General features: G+C 53.8%; 7 protein-coding genes across 7 annotated transcripts; 3 read left to right on the forward strand and 4 right to left on the reverse strand.

Moving 5' to 3' along the window:
* Positions 1-696: 696 nt before the first annotated feature.
* Positions 697-3237, reverse strand: UHO2_05055 (uncharacterized protein; the record flags this gene model as incomplete). Its single annotated transcript, XM_041557586.1, has 1 exon — positions 697-3237. The coding sequence occupies one exon, from the start codon at positions 3235-3237 to the stop codon at positions 697-699; it is 2541 nt and encodes an 846-aa protein (XP_041413520.1).
* A 942-nt stretch (positions 3238-4179) lies between these two features.
* Positions 4180-5175, forward strand: UHO2_05056 (uncharacterized protein; the record flags this gene model as incomplete). The annotated part of the gene is made up of 1 exon (XM_041557587.1): positions 4180-5175. The coding sequence occupies one exon, from the start codon at positions 4180-4182 to the stop codon at positions 5173-5175; it is 996 nt and encodes a 331-aa protein (XP_041413521.1).
* A 354-nt stretch (positions 5176-5529) lies between these two features.
* Positions 5530-8355, forward strand: UHO2_05057 (uncharacterized protein; the record flags this gene model as incomplete). The annotated part of the gene is made up of 1 exon (XM_041557588.1): positions 5530-8355. The coding sequence occupies one exon, from the start codon at positions 5530-5532 to the stop codon at positions 8353-8355; it is 2826 nt and encodes a 941-aa protein (XP_041413522.1).
* A 618-nt stretch (positions 8356-8973) lies between these two features.
* Positions 8974-10845, forward strand: UHO2_05058 (putative HIS7 - glutamine amidotransferase/cyclase; the record flags this gene model as incomplete). Its single annotated transcript, XM_041557589.1, has 1 exon — positions 8974-10845. One exon carries the CDS (start codon positions 8974-8976, stop codon positions 10843-10845), a length of 1872 nt encoding a protein of 623 aa, XP_041413523.1.
* A 199-nt stretch (positions 10846-11044) lies between these two features.
* UHO2_05059 (uncharacterized protein) lies at positions 11045-13498 on the reverse strand (the record flags this gene model as incomplete). The annotated part of the gene is made up of 1 exon (XM_041557590.1): positions 11045-13498. The coding sequence occupies one exon, from the start codon at positions 13496-13498 to the stop codon at positions 11045-11047; it is 2454 nt and encodes an 817-aa protein (XP_041413524.1).
* An 824-nt stretch (positions 13499-14322) lies between these two features.
* Positions 14323-15855, reverse strand: UHO2_05060 (uncharacterized protein; the record flags this gene model as incomplete). Its single annotated transcript, XM_041557591.1, has 1 exon — positions 14323-15855. The coding sequence occupies one exon, from the start codon at positions 15853-15855 to the stop codon at positions 14323-14325; it is 1533 nt and encodes a 510-aa protein (XP_041413525.1).
* Positions 15856-17616: 1761 nt separating this feature from the next.
* UHO2_05061 (putative YBT1 - Vacuolar, ABC protein transporting bile acids) lies at positions 17617-23394 on the reverse strand (the record flags this gene model as incomplete). The annotated part of the gene is made up of 1 exon (XM_041557592.1): positions 17617-23394. The coding sequence occupies one exon, from the start codon at positions 23392-23394 to the stop codon at positions 17617-17619; it is 5778 nt and encodes a 1925-aa protein (XP_041413526.1).
* Positions 23395-23485: the final 91 nt, after the last annotated feature.

Here is a 23485-nt window from a genome sequence, read left to right on the forward strand (position 1 = left end):
AGTCGAGCCGCAATAGGTGATGAAAGGTTTTGTGTTGCTGCGTCGGATGAACGATAAATGAGGGACGGTAATGCGGAGAGTCAGTTGATGAGGATGTTGATGAGGATGTCGATGGATGGAAGGTTGGGGAATTTCCCACAGAGCGTTGAGGCTCTCAGAGTGCACGTCGAGTTGAGTGAGAGAGTTGCTTTTGGCGTGTCATTCTAGGGAGAAGGGAACGCGGCGCTTCTTCTTTCACCTCTCGCTCGCTTCTCAGTCTGTCTCTCTTCTGTCTGGCGTCTCTCTCTCTCTTTTCTCGCTTTGGCTTTCCCCGATTCGGTCTCCCGATCCCCTCCTCCCGATCCGCCCTTACCGATCCGAAATGCTTGCCCGCTCAGCCAGAGATTCCAAGTTCTTTTATTAACATCCAAATTTCGCACGCCTCGAGCTGATTTGTCGCGCAGATGATTTAGTGTGAGGGCGTAGCTCGCCAACAAAAACCGGAAAATACGTTCTCCCCTCCAACTCTGCACATCTTTCGCCTTCACTGACCTCAACATCACGTCTCTACATGAGCGGCACCACATTCCAGATCGGACCAGGAAGCATTCTCAAAGCATTAGGCAGGTAAGCGGGCATACAAGCACAGTAAAGTACAGTACAGTACTGTACACAGATCAGAGGCTACAGGGAGGAAAACAAAGTGTGGCTCTCTCCTCACACCTTGTAGAAGAAGTCGAACCTGAAACCAAGCGACTCGAGCAAATTGCGGACCAATCCACCGACACCACCCTGTGTCTTTCGCAACGACTTGCCGACATACGTCGTTTTCCACGCTTCCTTTCCGTCGATTTGCACCGAGACACGAACAACAGGCTTGTATGGGTCGCGAGCATCCACCTCGAACTCGGTCCATTTGTAGTTGCCATCAGGAAGATACTTGAGCAGCTTGTCGACCCCTGTCTTGCCGTCGCCATGATCCTGAGAAAGTGTGCGGACAGGAAGGTAGAACATGCTGAGTGGACTTGTGCTGAATTCGGTAATGGTGTCGTGAACGCTGACGGCCGCAAACTCGTGTCGGTCACCGCTGAGGACGATGACGTTTGGCACGTAGCGAAGCATTTCGGCTATCTCGAGACGTTCGGCATTGTAGGCTGCCCAGCTATCCTTTTGTCCATCCACGTCGAGCTCGCCACCCCACAAAGTGTTAAAAGGGACGGAGCTGACAACAAACTTGAATGCGACTGTCTCGTTGACCGCCGCAAGCCACTTGTACAGATCCTCCTTCTGTCGGTAGCCCAGCATCGTCTTGTCCTCATCGTCATCGGCAGTGTGGTGTGTACGGTGGCGGCGCGTGTCCATGACAAAGAATGCGGCCGACTCTCCATACTGGAAGGTATAGTAGTTCTCTCCCTGCTCAAGCGGCTCCGGGTTGACATCGCCAATGTACTCCTTCCATGCTGTGCTAGCAGAAGAGTAAGCAGCAATCTCTTCATCGTTCTCATCCCTACCAGACCAGTTGTTGACTACCTCGTGATCGTCATAGATGCCAACGACAGGCACGTGCTTGAAGAAGCGACGGAAGCTATTGGACGCAAACAGGTTGCGGTAGAGTTTGCGGTAAGCGCCCGTGTCGGCACCACCGTAGTGCGGCACATCGGCATAGATGAGGTCGCCGAGCTGCAGCAAGAAGCGGATTGAGGGGTGAGACTCTCGACCAGCCACAGTCCTCTTGTAGAGCAGGTCGAAGCCAGGAATTCGATTGCGCTCCGTGATGCCACCAGCTTCAGTACCGATTCCAGCGAGCCTGAGGAGCCAGTTCCAGCCCCAGAACTGTGCGGGATGGTAAGGAAAGTCTGGCTTGACGCACGAAGTCGATGCGAATGTGAAGTGGTTGGGGTCCTCGAGCGGGTTTGTCTCTTCAACTAGCTCCTGAGCAGCTTCGGAGAGGTCGATGCGTCGAGAGCCAAGGCTCTTGGATTGCATGTAAGCGCTCAACCTCGGGTCAGGCCATGTAGTGAAGAAGTTGCGACGGCTGATCTCATCGTTGGCAACAAACTTCTCAATGACGCGGACCTCGTCAGACGTTTGGTCAAGGTGCTCAGGTTGGAACTGAGATAGACCCCACTCGTACGTCGTGGATGGCCAGAGATCTTCGATGAGAGCAGTGGTAGTCCAGTCATTTTCGGAACGCAAAGTGATGAGGGGACCATTGAGCCAGAGGCTTTCGTGATTGGCTAGGTACGGCTTGCCATACGCCCGGCTGGTCTTGCGGAAGGCGTCGTCCTCTTGTGTCAGGTTGAGAGCGCGTCGGTACTTGACGAGCAGCTCGATAGGTTGAGCCGGTTGCTGAACTGATGGGGAGGAGGCAAATGGAGTCTCGATGGAAAGGCTGTCGAGCGAGTTACCGAGGGGTGAAGCCAGCACAGTCGAAGCGTTGGGACCCCCTGCAAGCTCAGGTGGCGGGTAACGAACGTGGATCTTGGCATAGGTCGGGCCAACAGCGCCAGTACGGGCAAAGGCAAGGTTGTAATCCCAGTGTGAGGGGAATAGGTAGGGAGATAAGAAGCTGTCGAGGAAGAGAATGAAGACGAGCGTGTGGGCCAAGATGACATTTAAATTGAGACGCGAGGACCGAGTCGAAGTTCCGAGGAGGATGGCTTTGAGGAGCTCGAAAGGCCCAGTGCGAGGCAACTTTGAGTGTACAGTCTCCTTGCTGGAGGTGGAAGTGGACGTTGAAGAGGAAAGTTTATCAGGAGCGGACTTGACGCCCTTAGCGACGTCGGCATAAGATGCGGAGGAGGAATGAGCTTTTGCAGGAGAGCCTCCATTTTGACCAGAAGGCTTGTTCTCGACCGCTTTGGCCGTGGCTTTTGTCTGGATCTTGGTGTCGGTGACTTGTACATTGTTGGCGAGCTGTTGAAGATCTCGAGCAGCGGCTGCCTGCTGCTTGGAGAGATGATCGGCGATAGCGTTACGGATGACAAGGTCGCGATAGATAGAGAGGACGACATACACGGCGTACAAGGTGGGAATAACGGGGTACGCGAGCGAGGTAGGGATCCAACGTAGGAAGATATAGACGGTTGCTTTGAAGAGGATGGACGAAAGAGCTTGTACGATGCTCAATAGACCACCGGATGGCTTGCGAAAGGTGAGCGGCAGAATGGTGGAATGGTCATGGCTGTCATCGCTGTGACGACCCTTGAGTGGAGGATTGGCGTCTGGCATCACGCCAGGCTCTCGCTTGTGCGGCATGGTTTCAAGTAGCTAAAGGGCTGGCCTTACACGAGCTGTAGGCCAAGAAGGATAAAGATGATGCGGGTGCGGAAGAGATGATGTGATTGATAGATGGATGGAATGCTGCTCAGGGTAGTGTAAGTTAACTCACAACTTGAACTGAGGGCGTGTGGAGGAGGAGGGTGCACAAGGGAGAGCTGTTCTCGGCAAAAGTCATGGATTGACGTTCTTCTCTCTCTTCTTTCATCGCGCTCTGTGACAGCCACAGCTCCGCTCCTCTCCGCTCCTCTCCGCTCCTCTCTGCTCTCCTCCAATCGGCTGAGATGCTTATTCACGAATACAGTAGTACCGGCTCTGCTCTCATCTCGCGTTTCTGAGGCCACGATGAAGCTCTCTCATCTCGTGTGTGATTGACACTGCAGACAGTTCAGTCATTGACACAGCCTTCCGACCAAATTCAGAGCGGAACCTCTCTCCTCTGTTCGCAAACGACGTTGCTGAAGTGTGTGTGAACGGGTCACGTTGCGGACATGTGCACCTGACGAATCAAAGCATTGGGAGCCGCGGAGAAGTTGAAGATGCGTCGGCATCTCAAGCAATGTGCACGTGTTACGGCCGAGACATCGAGATACGGGAGGCTCACATAAGCGAGGAGCACAATGAGGTACGCAATTGTTGTCATTGTGACAGCACAGTGGCACCCGGTATCATAGCAACACAGGGGTACAAATGAAGGAACACACCCTGCCTCGGATGGGATCAGAGCGGTGAATGGAGTATATATATGTGTGTTTGTCATTTAGTCTCACACAACGAAAACTAAGCATTACATAGAACATACGGCTGTGGCAAAGGGAGTCTGATCGTGACCCCGATATCGCCGTATATTAATTGTTATCTTCAATTGATTAAGAGTCTGAAGAAGCTATCACCGAGCTAACCGAAAACTCGCCGACAACCATGGTAGAAGACACCGAAACGAGGACTAAAGGAAGCAGAAAAGGCAAGAACACCCAGGTTCGGGTCGACAACAATGCCACGAGCGAGAACGAGCCGGAGGCCATCAACGATGAAGCCGACGGAGACACCGATTCGGACTCCGACTTTGATGATGGCGACAAGCGATATAACTTTCGCACCCTAGCAAAGCTCCTTGAACCCGTGCCAAAGCTCACGTCACGAAACTACCATAGCTGGAGCGCTCACGTGAAATCTTTCCTCCGATCCGTGCCTCATGCGATGAAACATCTCGAGGGAACGTACGACAAGAAACACCCGAAATGGAGCCGCTCCCTTGACGATGCTTTAATTAACGCCCTGCGTGGAACAATCGATACTACCGGAGAACACAATATAAACTATCTCGTCCTAGATGTAATCAAGGAGTACCTTATTTTCAACCAAGTATGGAGAAAGATCGAAAACGGTCTCACGAATGAAGCCACCAAGACGTCCCACAGACTTGCGCTTATCTCGCAACTCAACGATGCAAAGATGTTTCACTCGGATGCCAGAAAGCTAATCCAAGAGATCCGGTCCATACAAACTGAAAGCAGTCTCCTCGGGAAACCATTCGCCGATGATACATTGTTCTCGGCCCTGCAGAAATGCACGATCCGGCATCCGGTGTACAAGGAGACGGTTGCCACCGTCCATCAAATCGACTTCAACGCCCTTGCCACCGCATTAAGCATCCGGCAGACTGCTGTCGAGAGTGTCCCCGCGCAAAGGATCGACCCCCGACAAGCCAGCGCTAGAACCGCCGGAAACGACGATCAAAATGAACGGGCCGGAGAGACCGAAGCCGAAGCCGACAACAGCCACGCGAGCCCGAGGAACGCAAGCAAACCACGCCGAATCCGATGCTGGATCTGCAAGCGACCGGGACATGGTATCAGCCAATGCGACGCCTTGGTTACCATTCCCAAGGACTCTCCTCTCGCTGAACCCAAATAGGAAGCGTGGTGCTCCCTCACCCTCCCAATGAAATGGCAGGACCCCTCGAACCCAAAAGAAACAGCTCATTGGATCTTGGACTCGGGGGCGAGTTATCATATGGTGAAAGACTACAGCATGCTCATTCACCCGAGAACTTGCCGAAAGCGGATAATTACCGCCGGAAGCGAGGTCTTGGAAGCGGCAGCTATAGGAGATGCGAGCATATCAACAGATTACGGGGAAATCTCTCTGCAAAATGTATTGTATGTAAAGCACCTTAATGTTAACCTTCTGTCAACAAATTCATTAACGGATGAAGGAGCACGAGTGATACTGGACACAACCGGCGGCCAAATTTTCTTAACAAACGGCATGACACTTAAGATTGCAAAGAATCGCGAGCGAGGACTTCTGGAGTTCCGAGGCGACACATGGCAAGAAAGCGCGATGGCCACATCAGCACCATTGTTTGAAGGTGTTGATGAGGAGTTCGAGCATATTAAGAATGAGCCGAAAGTTTCAAAGCAACAACTATGGCATGAGCGTCTCGGGCACCCAGGAAGAGATAAAGCAAAGGCGATCACAAACAAGTTAAAGGATAAGCATACCATGAAATTGGATCCAAACACCGCTCTGACATGTGAGCAATGCGTACGATCCAAGAGCACAAGCGCTCGGATGGGGAAAGGTAGCGGCGAGAGAGCCGTAGGGCCCCTGGATCTTATCCACGTCGATCTAATAATAGACTCGTCCCACGTGACGGAGTACACATGCACGTTGGTGCTGGTCGACGATCATAGCAAGTATGTGTATGCACAGCCATTGACACGAAAGAGTCATGCCTTTATGCAACTTAAAAGAATTGTTTCGTTCCTGGAGACACAGACGGATCGGAAGCTAAAGGCGATCCGATCCGATCAAGGAACAGAATGGAAAAGCAATGATGCATTAGAATGGTCGCTAGAAAAAGGCATAGAGTGGCAAACCACCGTAGGGTACAACAGCAAACAAAATGGACGGGTAGAGAGAATGAACAGGACCCTTGGAGAGAAGATGAGAACGTTGCTAATGCAGAGGAGACTACCGAAGAAGTTCTGGCCATACGCGATCAGAGCTGCAGCGTTCAAAATAAACCTCACTCCGAGCGTTGATAACGAATTCCCTTACCAAGCGATGTTTGGCAAGTCGCCGGAACGAGCTTTAAAGCTCCTACGAGTGTTTGGTTGTCTGGCATGGGTAAACATACCCAAAGTTAAATGGGACAACAAGAAACTGGATCAGCGAGCCGTCGCATCCATTTTCTTAGGGTACAGTCTAGAGAGGAAGGGCTGGCTTTTCTACAGCCCGGACTACAATCCGAACATCTTCTGGAGCAATTCAGCAAAATTCATGGAATCAAAGTGCTGGTCAGACAGAACAGAGTGGCGACCGGTTGATACAAAGGCACCCCCAATGACGATGACAGAAGAAAATCTCGAAGATCTAGGATATAACAAAGAAAATATATTCGACGAAACAGATGAAGAGCCACTACGAGAATACATGGATATGGAGTCAGACTCGGAAGAAAGATTACGCGAAGGAATAGCAGAGGTGATGGAACAAGGACCAATCGCCGAAACTCAAATTGACAGCGAATTCTATGGACTCGTAGCGACGCGACCGGAACGGAGAAAGAACCTGGACCCAACCATACATGAAGCAATGAATGGAGAGGACAGAAAGCACTGGGAGGAGGCCATGCGAAAGGAGCTGGATGGATTAGAGGCGATGGGCACATGGGAGATAGTTGACCTTCCAAAGGGCGCAAACACCATCGACACACGTTGGGTACTCAAGATCAAAACCGATGCAAACCTCGTGCCAACAAAGTTCAAAGCCCGGCTCGTGGCACGAGGTTTCACTCAACGCGAGGGCATCGACTATACAGAGGTCTTTGCACCAGTAGCACCTATCCAATCCATTCGAGGGGTGATCGCGGTCGCAGCAGTACGAGATTGGGAAATGGATTCTATTGACGTAAAGCAAGCGTACCTGAACTCCACTATACACCATGATGTATACCTCAAGCCCCCAGTAGGAATCGAAATGCCACCCGGAAAAGTGTTGAAGGTAGTGAAAGGACTGTACGGTCTGAAACAATCGGGCCGAGAATGGAACATTGAGTTAGACTCACATCTCCGGACGATCGGATTCCATTGCATGCCGAGCGCACCATGCCTATACTCAAGAGGGACAGGCGACAAGATCACGATCATCACAGCATACGTGGACGACATGCTGATAACATCACCCAGTCGTGATGAAGTAGATCGCGCGAAGCGAGAGATCATGGACAAATGGGAGACGCAAGACAATGGAAGGGTCAAAGAGTTTCTGGGTATCAAGATCACACGTGATAGAAGACGGAGGAGGATATCCCTGGGTCTAACGGCATACATCAAGGAAATGGTGAACAAATGGTTAGGAGGAGCAAACGAGAAATCCTGGATACCCATGCTAAGTGTAGCGAACACCGCCGGAGGCGAGCGATGTGAACCTAAGCGAGCAAAGAGGTATCAAGAATTGGTCGGCCAACTATTATGGGTCTCCAACACAGCCCGACCAGATATTGCCTTTGCCGTCGGCGTATTGGCGCGATACATGTCGATCCCGATCGACAGTGCATGGAAGGCAGCTGTCCACGTGGTAAAGTACCTGAACCAAACGAACGAATATCAGTTGCACCTAGGAGGAGAGACAAACGAGCACTCGGGCACACCGGTAACGACGTATACCGACGCAAACTGGGCATCCGACCCCACAAATGGACGAAGAAGTACCTCGGGGTCGATAACGTATGTGTATGGATGCCCGGTGAGTTGGAAATCACACGTTCAGAAGTGTGTAGCACTGTCGGCAGTCGAAGCAGAGTTTGTCGCCGCTTCCGAAGCGGTACGAGAAACCTTATTCTTCTCATATTTGCTCCGGGATTTGGAGGCCACGGGCGTTCGGCCCGTACTATACACAGACAGCCAGGGGTGCATACAGGTGAGTAAAGACCCAGCCAAACATTGGAAGTTAAAGCACATCGACACACGGTATCATTTCGTACGCGATCACGTACAAGAGGGCGATGTGGAGATCAAATATGTCGGAACGGCAAACAACGTTGCAGATGTCTTGACAAAACCCTTACAGGGCCTTAACACCTCATGATTGGCTAGGATGATAGGACTGGAGATCCCGCCGAAGGGGGGAGTTGAAGATGCGTCGGCATCTCAAGCAATGTGCACGTGTTACGGCCGAGACATCGAGATACGGGAGGCTCACATAAGCGAGGAGCACAATGAGGTACGCAATTGTTGTCATTGTGACAGCACAGTGGCACCCGGTATCATAGCAACACAGGGGTACAAATGAAGGAACACACCCTGCCTCGGATGGGATCAGAGCGGTGAATGGAGTATATATATGTGTGTTTGTCATTTAGTCTCACACAACGAAAACTAAGCATTACATAGAACATACGGCTGTGGCAAAGGGAGTCTGATCGTGACCCCGATATCGCCGTATATTAATTGTTATCTTCAATTGGAGAACATCGCCCGATTTGAGCCCGATCCGCAACACATCGGCATCGCGGCTATCAATTTGAGATGAAAAAGGCTAACTTACAAGAAGACTCACTCTCGAGTCAAACCAGCTCAGACCAACTTTTTTTTGTATGATTTCAAGAAGATCTCGAAGGCTTTTGACAACCCCCCGCTTTCTTCATCTTGGATGGCTCCCCTCTCCTCCCTCACCACGCCCTACATCCGTCCACCGCCACCCAATATGCTGTACTTGCTCGACTACGGCGCAGGCAATGTGCGCAGTCTCGCAAACTCGATCACTAAACTTGGCTTCGAATTCAAATGGGTCCAATCACCTCAAGACCTCAAGAAGGCCGACAAGCTTCTCTTTCCTGGTGTCGGAGCTTTCGGTCCTGCCATGCAGTCCATTCGTGACAAGGGATATGCTGAGCCACTGAAGGAGTACATTGCATCGGGCAAGCCTTACATGGGCATCTGCATCGGTCTTCAGACTTTGTTTGAAGGGTCCGACGAGGCTCCTGGTGTGCCAGGTCTAGGTGTCGTACCCGGTATTGTAGGGTGCTTCTCACCATACGAGAAGGATGGCAAGGTCAAAAAGTCAGTGCCTCAGATGGGCTGGAATACGGCACAGGTCGTCAAGGCGCGCAACGACGGCGGTGATCAGGATGCAGTCAAATATGGTTTCCCTGACCCTTCCTCAGGTGACAAGAGTCACTACTACTTCGTCCACTCCTACCGCGCAGCATACCAACCCGACAAGCACGCTGACTGGGTCCTTACCACCACTCAGTACGGCTCCGAAGTCTTCCTTTCCTCCATCCAGAAGGGAAACGTCTTTGCTACTCAGTTCCATCCAGAGAAGAGTGGTCGTGCAGGTCTTGAGCTCCTCCGTGCATGGCTCAACCAGCCCGGCACCATCGACCCGAGCAAAGAGCGCCTTCTGCTTGACCCCCAACAAGTTGCTCTTCCTAGCCCACAAGACGGTCTCACCAAGCGTATCGTAGCCTGCCTCGATGTCCGAAGCAACGACGACGGTGATCTCGTAGTCACCAAGGGCGAATCCTACGACGTGCGCGAGAAGGCAGACGAGCCTTCTTCTTCCACCACTGATACCGCTAAAGCATCATCATCAACAAACTCACCCAAACGCAAAGTCCGCAATCTTGGCAAACCAGTCGACCTTGCCCTCCGATACTATCTCGAAGGAGCTGACGAGGTCACCTTCCTCAACATCACCTCTTTCCGCTCATGCGCGTTGCAAGATCAACCCATGTTGAGCCTTCTTGAGGCCGCAGCAGCCAAGATTTTCGTTCCACTCACCATTGGTGGCGGTATCAAGGACTCTGTTGACCCAGACGGTACTCCGAGACCAGCCAAGGAGGTCGCAAATGCATACTTCCGCGCTGGTGCAGACAAAGTCTCTATCGGCTCTGAAGCAGTCTTTGCCGTGGAAGAGCTCTATGCACGGGCTGCACAGAACGGCCAGGCGAACGAGACCAACCCCCTCAAGTTCAGTGATGCCTGCCTTACAGGTAAGACAGGTATCGAAACAATCAGCAAAGGCTACGGTGCTCAGGCAGTCGTAGTCTCCATCGACCCGCGTCGGGTCTACCTTTCTCCAATCGAAGAAGTCGACCCAGCTCACGCACCCTGCGTTGTCTCCGGACCCGCTGGCTCTGAAGACGAGGGCAAGAAATGGTGGTACAGATGCACCGTCAAAGGTGGTCGTGAGGACCGTGACGTCGACGTGATCCAACTCGCTCGCGGTGTGCAGCGATTAGGCGCAGGTGAAGTGCTCTTGAACTCAATCGATCGTGATGGTTCCAACAAAGGCTTTGATAGGCAACTCATCGAGCTCGTTCGCGGAAGCGTTGATATCCCTGTAATCGCGAGCTCAGGCGCTGGTACTGCGCAGCACTTTGTCGATGTCTTTACGAATCTCGAAGCTGGTGGTAAGAGTGGCGAAGGAACAGTGGAGGCTGCGCTGGCTGCAGGAATCTTCCACAGGAAAGAATGTTCCATCGACGAGGTCAAGGCAACATTGTTGGAGAAGGGCTTCAAGGTCAGGAGAGAGGATGTGGCTGCTGGAGCTGGTGCTATCTCGAAGCAGTGATTCGCGCGTCTTCGCAAACATCATTTCCACAGCAAATCATACTACGCATAACAAGTTTGATAACATCTGGCACACCTCCTTGCCTTGCCTCAGCATGTGCATGGCCGTCCTGAGCCACATTGTGATGAGGATAGAAAAGTGCGATGATGAGACTGAAGGATACAAATACAACGATAACAATGTCTGCATTCCGAAAGCATTACGACAAACCCAGCATCCCAACGCGTTGATCCATGAGCGCCTCATTCTCCTGTTGCTGCTCCATCTGCACCCTACTCTCCAGACTCTGCGGGTTGTTCGCTGAAATCGACAAGCCCAGCGCCCCCGAACCGTAGCCTGGTCCGCTTCCCGTCCCTGCAGGAGAGAAGGCCGCACCGACACCAGCGTTTGAAGTCGAATTGACCGGTGTACAAGGCCGAGAGATGGTCGGACTAGTCGAGTATCTAGAAGCATAGGCAGCATGGTAGTGATGATGATGATGGATACCACGGTAGAGGATGCCACCAGATGGAGAAGAAATGGGCATCATCAGCGGTGAGTTGGAGCCCACGGCTGCTGATGAGGCGTGTGCTGCGTTGAAGGTGGGTGTATTTGCAACAGCGGCGGCTGCAGCTGCAGCTAAGCTTGCATTCGTGGGAGTGGTGCCCAGTGATGAGCCAAGATTCATGGGTGATACCGCGCGACGTTTATATGGTTCGTACCGGTCGTCTCCCATGGTCTTTCGCTTCGACAGACGCACGCCTGCTCCCGCAGCACCAAGGACACGAGGGGAGGTGTCGACGTCCATTCCGATCCCTGCCGATGTTCCTCCAACTCGTCGCCACGCAACTCGCTCACCGCTGAACACTCCACTACCTGCCCCTGCAGCGCTAGCAGAGCCCGAGCCACCAGGAGACCACTTGTGTGCATGGCCTTTGTCTCGGAAGCCCATCCAGAGCGAGTTGTTCTTTCGCTTGGGGAGCGAGCCCGGACCAGGACTCGAGGCTGAGGCTGCTCCGAAGCTGGTTGAAAGTGCTGCACTCCCGGATCCACCACCGGCCGTATTATTGCCGTGGATGTTCGCATCGCCATTGACTCCGGTCGTTGCACAAGATGATGGAGCGTTTTGCATGTCGTTCGAGTTCTGACCTAGACGACTTCGCATCCCATCCTCTTCGTCAGACAGCGAGTCTGTTCTTGAGTAGTACATCATCTTCTCTTCTTCTTCCGACGAGATCCCGCTGCTATCTACGTCGTCCAGTCCGTCCGCCGTGAACACGCCACGGATATCATCCACGTCATCGTCCCACATGTACTTTCTCCTTGCATGACCCCCGCTGCTTCCGCTCGCAGAAGCGCCAAACAGAGGTGTTCTAGACGTACGCGATGTGCTATCAAATCCACTTGCTGTCGCTCCGCCGCCGCTGGGACCAAATCGAGGGGTGCGTGGAAGGGTCGCTTCACCGCCGAGACGTTTCTGCAATTTGGCCTCGGATGCGATCTCGGAATCTTCTGGCTTGGACTCGTCTTGAAGGGAGGCTGCGACACGAGCAACGGAGCGATCCTTGGGAAAAAGGTTCGGCCTTCTTGTGATTGCTTTACGAATGACGTTAGATGAATTGAGTAAAGAGGAGGATCGGGAGCGATTGCCAGCGTGGGATAGCGGAGAGCCTATCGAGGGGCCAGCTGAGGGAGATCGAGGCACTGTGCGTGAAAGCCCTCCTGCACCAGCAGATGATGAGCTGTCTTGGCCTGAATCAGATGCTGATGTTCGAGCAAGTGCTGATGAAGGGAGACTTGGTCGTGTGTGAGGCAGATGAGATGATGCAGGCGGAGGGGTGCTTGGTGTGCTGAACAATGATAACGGTGGTCCCATGATCGGAGTGCTCGGAGCACGAGAAGCAGTTGCAGGTTCGTCATCTTCGACTTGCATCATCTCGTCATCACCATCATCTGGATCTCGATTGCTATCTGCTTGCTGTGCTGCTGTTTTGCCCTTGGATCGAGACTGCTCGTCTTCATCGGATCGATCCTCGTTGTTGAGGTGGAAAGGTGTGATCTCCCTTCCGAGCATACTTGCTCGACGGAAACGTGCTGGGGACCCGATCGCGAAGCCAGGCGAGTTCATACCTTGCGCCCTTCTGAGCAGTGCAGCGGGTGTGGCGACGCTGCCGGATGAGAATGAGGATGATGCAGATGCGAAGCCGGCGAAGGGCGGCGGAGGCCAGGCTTCACCTGCAAGGGAGAGGGTAGGCGAATGCGGCTGACCATTGAAGGCGGACGAGGACTGCGTCTGTGCTAGAGGATTGCCGCGCTCTCTGGTCGAAGGCGATGGTAGATTGCCGATGCCCAGGCCTGTGCCCGAGGTCGAAAGCTTTGAAGGTGAAGATGCAACGCCGTTGGACAAAGACAGGAGGGGAACATGGTGACTGCTCGCTGCTGGGTTGCAGCTCAATGAGAAAGACGGGCTTGACGGAATTGAAATGGGCGCCGACGAGGCTGTGGATTGGAAGAAGCTATGGCTTGCAGCTCCTGCATTGTTGAAGGCACTGGTGTTGCTGCTCGGTGCAGCACTGGGCGTCGAGCCACCGAAAGGGAGGCCAAAGTCGGTGGAAGAGGTAGGAAAAGCTGACCGGCCGTTGTTGCTGGGATTGTTGTGAGTGTGACGAGACATGACAGCTGTAGTACAAAGCAGCGATCAGGTCTACAATCTCTAGACGAGTGCGTCAGGTTGGTCGGGCTAGTCGCCCAGACAGGCAAGCCGTCAGGAGTGGACTTGAGCTACGATAGAGTGTGTAGGCTCACCGCAGCATGATAGTCCGAGTGGAAATGGTCAAGGCCTGCTCTGATCGTAGATGCCGTCTGGATGAGCTTGATACGAGGAGGTCGAGGCAGCCTTTGTGAAGCAGCCTACTTTCTAGTCGAAGCGTCAATTTTGATAGAGTTCAAATGAGGACTTGCCTGGCCGCTTCTGCAAAGACAGAGGTCGATGCTGAACCGTAGTGTCGTTGTGTGTTGTGTGGTTGTCGAGATGGGAGTTAAGGTTAGGACTGCTGAGCTTCCAAAGTGGGAGCACAATGGCTTTGAGGACAGTCAGTCGTCAAGAACGGTTTGCTCCTAACCCTGTCATGGAACTCGGCTTTAAAAGCTGTCAGCACGTTTTTTCCGACTTCCTTCCCATTTCCATGCATCACGTGATCGTCAAGAAGGCGTGCGCGTCTGTGGCTGGACTTAACAATCGAATTGTTCCGCTTCTCCGTTCCTTGGCAATCGCGATAGCGGGCATGTCAGCTCTCCCCGCCCCCCCTGTGACGGCTCTTCTCCAATCATAGGCTGCTGGCGAAGGTCAGATTACACTCACAATGTTCGATAGGCAAAAAAGGAGAGTGAATATCGACACAAAGAAAACAAATTCCGGTGACATTATGATCTAAGCAGGGGTGGTGCCTGTTTGATAAAGATGAGGCTGTGAAAGATAATCCAAGTCCGTATACTAATCTAGTCGTAGCGAACGTCGGATCGCTGACCGAGACCAATGCGCCTTGCGGTCCAAGTAAGGTTGCATCCACCCTGGTCAAAGACAACGACGTGGTTCTTGATGAAGCTCAAGCCAATGATGGAGATCTGAGGTGGGCCAGTCTGGAAAGCAGAGTAGCACATGTTCTTGACACCACCAGCGGCAGCGGCGGGGACAGGTTGGTTGGCATAGAAGACATAGTCCTCTTTGGGCATGGTAAAGGGGGTATCGCCAATCTGAAGGGTAAAGGTAGGGTTGTTGAACTTGTTCTCGTGCCGCTTGAGACCAGTGTCGCATGGAACGAGGTAAGGGAAAGCAAGACCGCTGCTAGCATTGGCAATGATGGAGCCATGGATCTGGCTGTTGATTTGCTTGACGATAGGCGGAGGCAGGTAAAGAACAGCAGAGCCAGTATCGATCATGAAGCGAGTAGGGAAAAGTTCGCTCTTTGGATCAGAGGCCAGAGTGGTGTTGCCCATCGTCATCTTGTCGAATCGGCCGGCCCAGAGGAAGGGCGAAAGGACAGGAGACCAGGTGATGTCGCCTTCAAGGTGATCATCATCGACCTCGCCAAAAGTGTAACGTCCTCCACCGCCATTGCCGGTGTTGCGGTTGGCCTTCCTGAGGGTAGCGGTGAGGTAGGTCTCGTTGATCAGACGGCGAGATGACATGGCCTCGAAGGGAGTGGTCCAACCGCCCTGTGTACCCGAGCCGCTGCTGGATGAGAGACCGAGAAGGCCTTGCATGCCACGCGAAGCGCGTGAGCCAGTGAGATTGGTGGCGAGTGCCAGAGGGAGATTGTCGACCTTAAGATTCTGCTGGCCGAAGGTGAAAGTGTCAAGGCCGACGTAGCCGGACACTTTTGAGCCAGAGCCGTAGGTGGAGGACCAGGGCTGGCCAGGAGCCTCTGCAGCGGGGTTGAGGAGGGTGCGGTTGTGGTAGGTGGACGACTTGGCTGGATCAAAGAAGGTATGGTTGTTGGCATAGCAACAGGCGGGAGAGTAGACCCAGGTGTCAGGACTGCCCGAGTCAAAGACCATCTTGAGGGTCTGAGGTGGTGTGCCAAAACCGACGTTGACAAGCCACTCGTTGTCGGCAGAGTTGTCGGTAGCCTTGTTGATGACGATGCCAAGCGAGTGGTCATGGTACTTGTCACCCTCAATCCAGCTTTCGACCTTGTGGCCGAGGTGGTCGATGGCGCTGTGAATGTTGAGGCGGCCGCGATGTCGGTGCTCGCTGTCGTGACCCTTGCCATGCTCTTTGCCGTCTTGAGCAGGGCAAGGGTTTTCGCTGCACTTGGAACCTGCACCAGAAAGGTCACGCTTTCGGAACTCGAGAGGGAACTCGGAGGTCTCCCATCGCGACTTGAGGAAGCTAGGATGAGAAGGGGTTCCGTCCGCTGTGAAAAGTACGGCGATGGGATCGTGAGAGACGTCGAGCTGTTGCTTGGCGAGAACAACGCTGCTGAGAGTGGCGGCGGCAGTGAGGCCAACGAATGCAGAGCAAGGCTTCATCCTTGGCGTTTGTGGTGGACAGGAATGATGGTGAAAGGAGTGTCTACTTTATGAGGCGAGCGGCAGAAATTGCTGTATGGTTGTAGTGGTGATTGTTTTGAAACGGTCACTCGGAGCCTACTTTTACTTGTACAGTGAATGATGCGGAGATGGCGGAGAGTGCGCAAGAGAGGAGCGCGTATGGAAGCGGTTGGCCAATGGAGACAGATCGAGGAAAAGGGGAGAGAAGGACAAAGTTAAGGATGGAGGCGAAGAGGAAAGGGTTGAGGAGGCTGACTTTGAAGCGATTGCTACTGATGGAGCTGCTGCTGCTGCTGCTGTTTTTTTTTTTTTTTTTTTTTTTTTTTTTGTTGCTTAGCGCGACATGGTGAAGAGAAGCCTAAGAGAGAGCAGGGGGGACAGAGAGGGAGAGCTACACTAGAGACCGCCGTAAATGCCGAAGAGGATGGTTGTGAGTGTGATAGAACGAAGAGGGTTAGGGTAGAACTTGATGGCCGCTTGGCACCAAAAAAAAGAAAGGCGCGCTTGGCGGGAGCGGAGGTGGAATTGAATTTGCTTGCCTGGTCATGTGCCCTGTTCCGGACCTACTTGTGCGTGCTTCAGGAGCGCAAAACAAAAACAAAAAAAAAAAAAAAAAAAAAAAAACAAAAAAGAAAAAAGGAAAAAGAAAAAAGGAAAAAGAAAAAAGAAAAAAGAAGGGCGAATTTAATTTAATCTGAAGGATCAACGGTGGCGGCGGCGGCAGCGCAAAGATTCGCTCAGGCGCAGATGGATGCTGGACGTGGCGCCGCACTCGAAGCTATCGCTTGCAGTTGACTTGTTCATCGTTTGGGCTGCCTTCTCTTGCCTTTCTTGTCGACCGTTTGCCGTTTCCAATGCACCCAACCCTCGCTTGCTTACCTGGCCTGGTACTCTTGTGCCTGAAAATCTGCAAACACAGTCTCACTCATCTGCAGAGAGGTTCAACCGTTCGCTCATGCTTCATGTGCTCTCGTAGGGTCTGTGCGAGTGCCTGTACGAGTGCCTGTACGAGGGAGATACTGCTGATGTTTCCTATCCAAGCATGCCATTGTGGGCTGTGGGCCAAGGCTGTGTAGGTTGTCAGTGATGCCGAAGTGGGCTTCCGCAAATGGTGTTCAACAGGCAGAGCCAAGGCATGTCAAAAGTTGCGCAGTGTGAGTGCCTCAAAGAGAGAGAAAAGGGCAGAAAAGTCTGCTGCACGTGACATGGCATGCCCATCTGAGCTGGACCACACGTGTTGCAACCCGCAATCTGACATGGTTTCTGTATCGTCCGACTGATCCTTATCTGTACGGCCGTGTGAGTCAGGCTGGGATCTTCTTTTCTTCTGCTGTATCGGCTGTCGGATTGCCAACTTCAAAAGAAAGATGCGGAGGTTCAGCCAAGCAAACCCTTCTCAACCCAGTGAAGCAAATCTCCTCCTTGCAGCACACTATGGGATCCAATATCGTCCATGTCAACGGATCAGCCACATCCCATGTCTACGCCTCCTCTCCTTTGTGATTCTATCGGCACACTCAAGCCAAGTCATGGTGCACAGCCTCGGTGGACATTCAGAATCAATTTCTATTTCAATTGGTACACAGTGTAGCAAGCAACAACAGTGTACCGTGAGATCATTCAGGATCAGCGTAGCATCTTCCGTCAGCGTCTCGCATAACGTGCTGACAGCCCCTTTTCTGTGCAGCACCTGGCAAAGATGGCGAGGAAGCTTCAATGGACGGTGGCGCTCGTTGCAGGCTACAACAACGAGGTCTTCTTCTGCGCATCAGCCTCCTTGGCGATGCGTAGCAACTCGCCCATCTCACCGCTCTGCTGGCACATCGAGTGCAACACGCTCGACTCGTCTTCCATCAACGACAAAGGTGAGCCGCACTCGACCACCTTGCCCTTGCCCAAAACCACAATCTTGTTATAGTCTGCAATCGTCTTGATGCGATGCGCAATCGTGATGATCGTCGCTTGTGGGGCCATCTCTTGTCGGATCGTCTTTTGGATCTGTGCATCCGATGCCGAGTCAAGATTTGCTGTGCTCTCGTCTAGCACTAAGATTCGACTGTCGCGAAGCTTGAGCAATCCGCGCGCAAGTGCCAACAGCTGCTTTTGACCGGCTGAGAAGTTGCGCCCACCTTGTTCCACCGGTGCGTCGAGCGAAGTGATGATGTTGGTTCGACCGTACATTTCGGCCTCTCCCACCACCTCGTTTTCGCCCTCCCCTTCGGGCCCCGGCGATCCAGGTCGACTCGGTGCACGGCTGACCGCACCTGAGGCAGCTGGTGTAGCAAACGACGCAAGTCGACACCTCTCCAGCGCCATCCACAGCTCTCCGTCATCGTACACATTGAATGGGTCAAGATTGGTTCGAACCGTACCGCTGAACAGCTGAGCATCCTGTGGGATCACCGTCAGCCTTTCTCGCAGCGTGCGGATCGGGATCGATGCAATGTCGATGCCGTCAATCTCAATTGAACCCTGCTCTGCTTCCAAGAACCGGAAGAAGCATAATGCCAATGTCGACTTGCCTGAACCTGTGCGACCGACAATACCCACCTTCTCGCGTGGCTCAAACTCCAGGTCGATGCCGTCCAATACACGTGGGAACTCGGGCGTGTATCGCACAGCAAGGTTCTTGATCACGATCTTGCCTTCGCTGCTTGGCCAGTACGCAGGTGGCTCTTGTCCTGTCTGACGTTCCGGCTCCAGATCCAGGTACTCGCTGATTCGCTCGACGCTGTTCATGTTGATCTCGGTTTGCGTGTACATGCGCACGATCCACAGCACCGACTCAACAAACGTGATGGCGTATGACAACACAAATCCAGCCAAGCTTGCTTCCGTGTCCGCACGCAACAGCAGGAATACCGCCGACAGGAACGCCACCGAGGCACCAGCAATGTCGACACGCACCGAGAGCCATCGGTTCTCGTACCACAGGAAGAAGAACGCTCGGTTCGCCTTGTCGACAAGTCGCAGACAATGTCGCGTGAATCGTCCTGCATCGCCGTAAGCGCGGATGACGACACAGCCGTTCAGCACCTCGCCAACCACTGTGTAGATGGGCGAACGCTCCACTGACTCGATCCGCTTCAAGTCACGCGAGCTGACTAGGTACAGCGCACCAATCACTGTGTAGACACAAATCACGATCAAAGCCACGAGGAGGAAGATTGGAGTGGCCCAGCAGATCAGCACCAGAATAGCTGTCGCAGTGAGTGTGCACTCGAGCAGGAACAGCATGCATACTGCCATCTCCTGGTCAATCGTTTCCACATCCTTGGAGAGTCGATTCATGATGCGGCCTACGGGTGTGCGGTCGAAGAACTGAGGCCGAGCGTTCAAGATGGCATCTGTGAGCTGACGGTAAATGCGTCGTGATGCTCGAAGCGAGATGAAGAACTCGTAGCCGTCTCGAAGCACCGCCATCGTCATGAAGCCCAAGGAGATCGCCAGATAGATCGTCAAGTAGTACGTGTCCAGGTCACCTGTGTTGCGGCGTTCATCACGATCAGATGTCGCGGTTTGCACGGATGCAAAGTTTTGTGCCGACTTGAAGTTGGTGCTTCGAGGCTCAAGGGAAAGCATCTGCTGTCCCTGGAAGCCATCGTTGGCCGAGTAGTGATTAGAGAGCACGTAATCGGACGCGTTGATTGTGACAGCAGGTGCTGGCTTTGTATCATCCGTTGCGAATGGCTTCGAGACACGGTCCAGGATGTTGTCTATACGAAGGGCGCTGAGCAAAGATGGTCGGTTGGTCCAGATCGTGTCAATGAGCGGCGTTGTCATAAATGTCTCGATCCGGTCGTACGTTAGGCGTGGCTTCTGCTGTGATGCGATGTCACTTGTAGCAGCGACGCGAATGCCGGCCTCCTTCTCGCGGTAGTCGTGCGACTTTGCCCATTCCCTCAGCCATGCGCCGGAGCCAATGTCGAGCAAACGAACAGCGAAAAAGAAGAGAAGCAAAGAACCCCACAAAAACACTGCGTGCCTTGTCTTGCTGGCCACGGATCCCAGGTAGAGGCCGTAGTTTTTGGTTCCCACGGCACCCGAGCTGTACGTCTCTTCGTTGGTGTGCGCCTTTTTCTTTTCCAGCTTCTTGGCCATCTCTTCGCGCTCGGCCTCATCGCTGCCACCAGCTGCAAGCTCTTCAATGGTCATTTCCTCGTTGCCTTGCTCCGCTGTATTTCCGGCCTTGAGGGAGAATTGCAGAGCCTCGCCCTCTTCAGAGAAGACGCCGGTAGCGTTGACAACGTCAGGAGTGCCTGCAACGACTACGCTACCATTGTCCATAGCGACGGCAAAGGCTGCGCCGGGAAGGCACAAGCTGATAGCATGCGTGACCAAGACGATAGTTCGGTTCTTGGCAAGCGCACCCTTGAGCGCGTGTCGGTAGAGATGCTTGGCAGTGTGGCTGTCGACGGCGGACAAAGCATCGTCGATGAGAACGTGCTTTGCCGCTGAGTAGAGGGCACGGGCAAGAGCAATACGAGCCTTTTGTCCACCAGAGAGCGAAGTACCTTTCTCGCCTACTTCGGTCTCGTCGCCGTACTCGAGGATCTTGAGATCAGGCTCCAGAGCACATGCCTTGATAACGGCGCGGTAGCGGCGTTCATCGTAGGGAGAACCAAAGAGCACGTTTTCTTTCAGCGTAGTACCGAGCAGCCAGGGGCTCTGACTGCAGTAAGCGACCGACTCGCTGAGACCCGTGACAGGATCGATAGGTGCAGTTGCACGCGCCACAGGGCAAGGCATGAAGGTGCGACCGCCCAGCTGGCGGGTCTCACCCAACAGCGACATGAGCAATGTAGTCTTACCCGAACCAACTGGACCAGCGACGATGCTAAGCTTCCCAACAGGGAACCGGAGGTTGATGTCGCGTAGAGCAAAGGTGCCTTCGTCGACGTCGCTATCAGCATCAGCATAAGTGAAGCTGGCATCTTCGAATCCAATGACACGCTTCGAGCCGGAGGCAGAAGAGGCGGCACCCGCTGTGGCGTTGGCTGCGTCGCCAGCGCCAGCGCTGGTGCTGCTGCCTTCTGCATCTCCCCAGTCGCTAGATTCATCGTCGCGCAGAAGCTGCTGGTACTTTTGCGTCTCCTCTTCGCGCAGGTAGGTGTCGATACGTCGCACCGACACAAGCGAATTGAGGATCTGCACAATCATGTCTGGAAGCGCATCGAGCGGGTTGCGCAGCGTGTTGAAGAGGGCTAGAGCCGTGAACGCCTTCTCGGCGGTGAGTGGCTGGTGGAAGATCTTGGTGTGAGCACCAAAAGTGGCGCAGGTCACCAGCATTGGGGTGCCCATGTAAGTGAAAGTGTTGCAGAGCCATGCAAGGTAGCGGAGACCGAGGACCTGAAGTTCGCGCTGACGCGCTTCATCCATTCGTGCATTGAAGGAACGCTCCCAGGCGAAAAACTTGACCGTCTTGATGCAGCCCAGCACCTCGGTAGCAAGGTTGAGACGTTGGTCGGTGGTCTCAAGCAGACGCTTCTGCAGCTTGACGAACCAGCGCGAAACTAAAGTCTGGATGGGCAGCGAGGCGAGAAGGACCATAAAACCAATCACGGCGGACCAGCCGAGCAAGACGGTGAGGTAGACCAGACAAAGGCCAATCACGAGCGGCGCACGGGGTGCCAAGAAGTGAAGATAAGCGCAAATCTCAGAGACCTTGAAGACGTCGACCGAGATGAGGTTGACGACCTGTCCGTCCGTAGCTCGCTTAGGCTTGTCGCTCTCTTTGCCATCCTTGGCGCCATCAGCATTAGCCTTCTTGGCGGCGGCCGTGGAGTCGTCATCATCACCCTCCCCACCGTCGGCCTTCTTCTCATCGTCCTTGTCGCCAGTACTGCCGATGTCCTTGCGTCGGAGCGTCTTTGTGACGATTTCGGTGATGAGAATGGCACGAAGGCGAATGCAAATACGCCTGCCGATGAAGAGGGCACGAGAAGCTGAGATCGAGGCGATGATCTGACCGACGAGCATGCCGAATGCATACAGGATACCAAGATGAAGAGGCTCGGCACCTTCCATATTGCCGTTGCGACGCTGCTCGCCTCTTGCTGAGATGAAGGCAAGCACCTTTTGCAAGAAGAAGGGTGGCACGAGGTCGAGAACAGCCTCGAGCGTAGCCCAGAAGAACTGGAGCGCGAGAAACCACTTGAAGTGACCGAAAAGGCGTCGCCAGAGCGGACGGGTGGAAGGTGCGAGTCCAGCATGCAGGCCCTGTTTGGATGAAGCAGGAGTAGCAGCAGCGGGATCTTCAGAGCGAGTAGAGGTGTAAGCACGGAAGCAAGCGACAACAGCAGCAGCCTTATCTGCGACGGGCAAGTCGGGAATAGCTGCGAGCGTGAACTGGGTCTTGTAGTGCTTAACGATGGCCGGGGTGACGTATCCAAAGGTGGCACGAGAGAGCAGAGAGGCGGTCTCCTCAGGTGCTGGGATGAGGTCGGCAGCTGCAGGATCGGCGGTAGGGTCAGCTGCTTGCTGCGGTCGCGGTCGTGAGACGCCGTCAACACCAGACAGGCGAGGCGAAGGGAACGCTGTTCCAGGAACACCGTGCTGCGTCTCGGGCGACATGGTGGTGTAGATGGCGCGCAGGTCGCGCGGAAGGACGGTCTGCAGAGGGAAGAAGAGGGTGGGTACGAGTACTATACAGCCGATGAGCAATTCGACAGCAGTAAGCACAACGGCACCTCGAGAATGAAGAGAGGGATGCACTGCGCGGTTCAGAAGCGCTGTACGAAGATTGAAAAGTGTGACGACGACGTAGACGGACATGAGAGCCGCCTTGTGAGAGAAGAAGGAGCGCTTGGATGTGAGCGAGTAGGCCGAGAGAGATGCGAGGTAGAACCACATGAAAGCCCAGTAAATCTGATAGTCCCTGGAATGCCAGCCAGTGGCCCAGTCGCCAGCATGAAGCGCTGCAAGCGTCACAGAGCCAAAGACGTCGATGACACGACGCAGCAGTTCGAGACGACGAAGTCGCTCCACCACATGGTGCTTGCGTGCAGTTGGAGGGGTGAGGTGAACCTCGTTGAGGATGACGGCGTTCTCAGTGTGAAAGACCTCGAGCGCAGCCTGAGAAGCTGCAGCGGCGGAGTTAGCTTTGGAAGCCCCGTTGGAGGATGCGAAGGGGAGGTTGGCAGAGTGTACAGAGGAGATACTGTTGCTGCGTAGAATGCGAGACGAGTTCCAGGGCAGAATAGCGCTGAGCAAGCGACGAGGGAATCCAAAGAGATCGGTGTGTGTTGATCGACGTGGGAGGATATGATGAGGATGTTGTGCAGACTGAGCATTGACGACGGCCGAGAAGGAGGAGGCGCCTGGGTCGAGAGTAGCAACATGCTGGGCAGAGACGGTGAGCGCCCGGCGCCTCCGCAATTGATGTACGACGAGGGCCAGCAAAGAGAGGACCACAAGCGTCAGGGGTATTGACGAGTTGAGCACCTGTTGCTGGAAGCAAGCGTCCCAATCGACTCGGTTCCATACAGGACGACCTGCACAGCTCCTGGAGAACGGCATTTCCGGCCAGTAGGGGCTGATACGTTGAGCGGACGTGGAGCGTGGTTGGCGAGGCGCTTGTACTACCGTGAGCGATCAAAAAGAAGCTGGC

The sequence above is a fragment of the Ustilago hordei genome, assembly GCF_900519145.1.
Source record: "Ustilago hordei strain Uho2 genome assembly, contig: UHO2_contig_11, whole genome shotgun sequence".
In the NCBI taxonomy this organism is placed as follows: Eukaryota; Fungi; Basidiomycota; class Ustilaginomycetes; order Ustilaginales; family Ustilaginaceae; genus Ustilago; species Ustilago hordei.